Source organism: Frankliniella occidentalis, unplaced genomic scaffold, assembly GCF_000697945.3.
Source record: "Frankliniella occidentalis isolate FOCC.00 unplaced genomic scaffold, Focc_3.1 Scaffold5, whole genome shotgun sequence".
Classification (NCBI taxonomy): Eukaryota; Metazoa; Arthropoda; class Insecta; order Thysanoptera; family Thripidae; genus Frankliniella; species Frankliniella occidentalis.
In genome coordinates, this window is record NW_026267135.1 from 675,919 (window position 1) to 679,358 (window position 3,440).

Sequence of the window (3,440 nt, forward strand, 5' to 3'; positions counted from 1 at the left end):
TGACCCGGACGCCGACGGACGCCGACGTGCCGACGCAGCGGGGTGCGCGGCGTTTATCACCGCCGAGGGAGAGGGTTCCCCGGGGCGGTGGGGGGTGGATCCGGAAAGCGGAGGAGGAGGAGGTGGGATGTTGTGCGCGCGAAAAATACGAACACGTCGCGGCACTTTATCACCCGCCCCCCAATTAATACATTTCTTCTTCTTCCTTTTTTTTTGAAACGGCCGGCGTGGCCTTCCCGCGCTCCTAGGGTGGGAGCGACAGAAAGGGATGTTGGGGTTGGGGTGCGGAACGGGCGAAAGGGCCGTTTTACGGGCGGGGATTTTCAAATTGACGTGGCGAGAGCATTCCGATGGGGTTTTAGCGGTCGGGGGATATTGTGTGCGTGTGTGTGTGTGTGTCTGTGTGAGTGAGTGAGAGAGAGAGCGAGAGGGGGGGGGGGGGGAGGGAGAGAGAGCAGGGCGTTGATGAACTGTGACACAGTACAGCTGATGTGCCCCTTTCTGTGTCTGTTTTTGCGCAGTGCCCATGCTGGGCCGCAGGGGCAGCCGCCTGGGCAGCATATGCGACGATGGAGAGACCTGTAAGTGCATTCCTGAAAGGTTTTACACAGCAGCAGTTTGTTACAAAAAAAAATAAATAATTTAAAAACATTATCAAATTGATATCCGCAAAGTGCACTACACTGTGCTGTCTCACTTTCCCGTCCCGCAGTCACGCCGCCGTCGCAGCGGGTGCAGTTCATCCTGGGGGAGGACGCCGACAACGGCGCCCACGAGCCGCACCCGCTCTTCTCCGAGATGGGCGAGCTCTTCCACGACGGCGATGAGGCCGAGTGGCGAGAGACCGCCAGGTAAGAACCGATTAGGGTTGAGGGCCCAGGAAAGTTTCCGGAAAATTTCCGAAAAAAAGGCAAAAAATGTCCGGGAAAATTTCCGTTTTTTTTCCCAGGAATTTTCGGGAATTTTTCGGAAATTTTCCTTGAATTTTGGAAAATTTACAACTCTAGAACCGATCCGGTTCGAAATTATGGTGTAAATTAGTAGCTTAATGGTGTGGGACGCGAGTCCGAGGGTGACTCCACGACGCCAACCTCTCTCCCTCCAGGTGGATCAAGTTCGAGGAGGACGTGGAGGAGGGCGGCGACCGCTGGTCCAAGCCGCACGTCGCCACCCTCTCGCTGCACTCGCTGTTCGAGCTGCGGTCGCTGCTGCTGCACGGCGCGCTGCTGCTCGACATGGAGGCCTCGTCCCTCGAGACGGTCGCCGACATGATCCTGGACAACCTCGTCAACGCCGAGTCGCTGCCCGAGGACGCCAGGGAGAAGGTAGGGAGATTTTAAAAGTGGCCGGCAGTAAGCGCATCAAAAAAAAAAAAGAAAAGTTAGAAAAAAGTCAGAAAAAAACACACAAAAAAAACAGGAGTAATCAGAAAAAAATCAGAAAAATCATTTTAAAAAACCGGAATAAAGTCAAGGAAAAATTCTGAGAAAATCAGGAAAATTCAGATTGTTGGCCGTCTCACTTGACCTGTGCCTCCGCAGGTCCGGGACACGCTGCTCCGGCGGCACCGGCACCAGCACCAGCGGCGGCGCGAGAACTCCGCCACCAACATGACCCGCCTGCCCATCATCCGCTCGCTCGCGGAGATCGGACGGAACCACTCCACCTCCAAGAGTGAGTATCCTCCTCGGTACAGCCGTGTCGTCTCGGCTACTCGGAATAAAAATATGATGATGTATATTTTTGTAGCACACTGACTTGATTTTACCATGTTGTTGCTTGTCCGAGACGCGTGGAAAGGCAAATATGTGCGGGTAAGGGAGGGGGGGGGGCACTGGAAGAGAGTAAACGGGAAAGGGGGGGGGAGCTCATAACACGAAAGTCATCAAGGAAGAACAATGCGCCTTGGGCTGCACAGCAGAGCGGCGGGGGCGGGGAGGGGGGCGGCCCGGGACGGGAGCTAGGGGCTTCGCTCGACTCTCCCTCGAGAGCTCCACGCCTGCCCGGCGCCGCCGCCGGCTCGCCCGGAAACGGCAGAAAATCAGCAATTTCCGCAACATGCGATACGGTGGGCAAATCAGCCTCACTCTCTCTGCCAACTTTTTATTTTTTCCCCCGCTCAGGTTTCGCGGGGGTTTCAACGTCACTGCTTGATAATGAGAGCCTGTCCTCCCCCTAGTATTGTTGAGTATTGTTTTGAAATGGCACCACCGTTCACAAAAATAGGAAAGGTCTCAGACTCGACCGTTCAACTCCACAGGGTTGTCCACAGACCCCGTCCTTTCTTTTGCTTATACAGTATCGCATACAGGTGTGCGGGCTTCCTGGATTGCCTACCATAGCTCGCCGTCGTTGCGCCTTGTGGCCCCGTACGAGTATGCAACCCGGCCACACGCCTGCAACCTGTTGAACCGCGTTAGGCTCCCTGATCCTAAGCATAAAACGGCGTGACGATCAACATTTACATATTTTTTTTTGGAAATGATCCTGTTATTGTGAGCGACCGTCACAAATGAATCTGGGCCAGCGAATCTGCAGCGCCAGTGCGGTGCTCGGTCACGTAAGAGTGTGGAAAGGGGGTGGGGGTGAAAGGTATCAGTCAGCGGCGCGGCGGGGGCGCTCGGCGGCGCCGGCCTCGTTCTCCCGCGAGAGCCCCCCGACCCGACATCGGATTGCGTGCAGCGCGGCCGTGCTGACCTAGCGCCGCCCGCCCGGCCCGCCGCCGCCGCGCCTCATGTGCGGTGGTCCGCCTGTCTTCCGCAACCCTTCGCCAACCCCTCAACCGAGCCCTCAACCAACCCTTCGGCCCTGACGCAGCCCCCCCTTCCCCCTCCTCCCCTCCTCCCCTCCTCTCCCCCAACTCCTAAAACCCCTCCCCAACGCGCCGCCGTGGTGGCTCCCCTTCAATTTCAGCCGTGCGGTGTGCCCCTCGGGTCCCACACGGCCGCTTTGCCCCGCCCCGCTTTAGCTGCCCTGATTCTGCCCGCCTGCCGTGGATTTCCCTCTGACCTGCTCCCGTGTTCTCCCCCCTACTGCCCTTGCCCCTACCACCAACCACCACACAGTTGGTCACTATACTTACTTCCCGCGCTTTCTCAGTCCCTCCCATCTCCAATAATCATCCTTTTCTATCTTCTCCAACCCTACGGCATCTTTAAAGAAATTTTAGCCGTTAACAAGAATGTTTTCCTAAAGAAATTTTGAGAACTTTTGTAAAACGTTTTTGACACACCTCTCATATTTCTCCTGGAAAGTCGGTGCGAGTGACGTTAAAAAACAAGGAGAAGAAGGGGGGAGGCTCTTTTCATTCTGGTATAGACAGTCCGAGACAGTCTCTTGGGAACCGAGGGGGAAATCACTAGGGTTCGTAGCGTACGGACTATTTCGTGGTATTTCTCCTACCATTTCGGTTATTTCTCCTGCCATTTCGGCTATTTCCC

The 3,440-nt window shown here is 55.9% G+C and overlaps 1 protein-coding gene across 1 annotated transcript in view; it reads left to right on the forward strand.

The window, feature by feature from the left end:
* The window catches only part of LOC113214622 (sodium bicarbonate cotransporter 3), a gene marked incomplete in the record, with an annotated part of 35,136 nt that overhangs the window by 7,957 nt on the left and 23,739 nt on the right, over positions 1 to 3,440 (forward strand). The window contains 4 exon segments of the mRNA XM_052270334.1: positions 522 to 581; positions 713 to 851; positions 1,106 to 1,325; positions 1,542 to 1,674. Of these exon segments, the coding sequence (XP_052126294.1) occupies positions 522 to 581; positions 713 to 851; positions 1,106 to 1,325; positions 1,542 to 1,674 (552 nt within the window).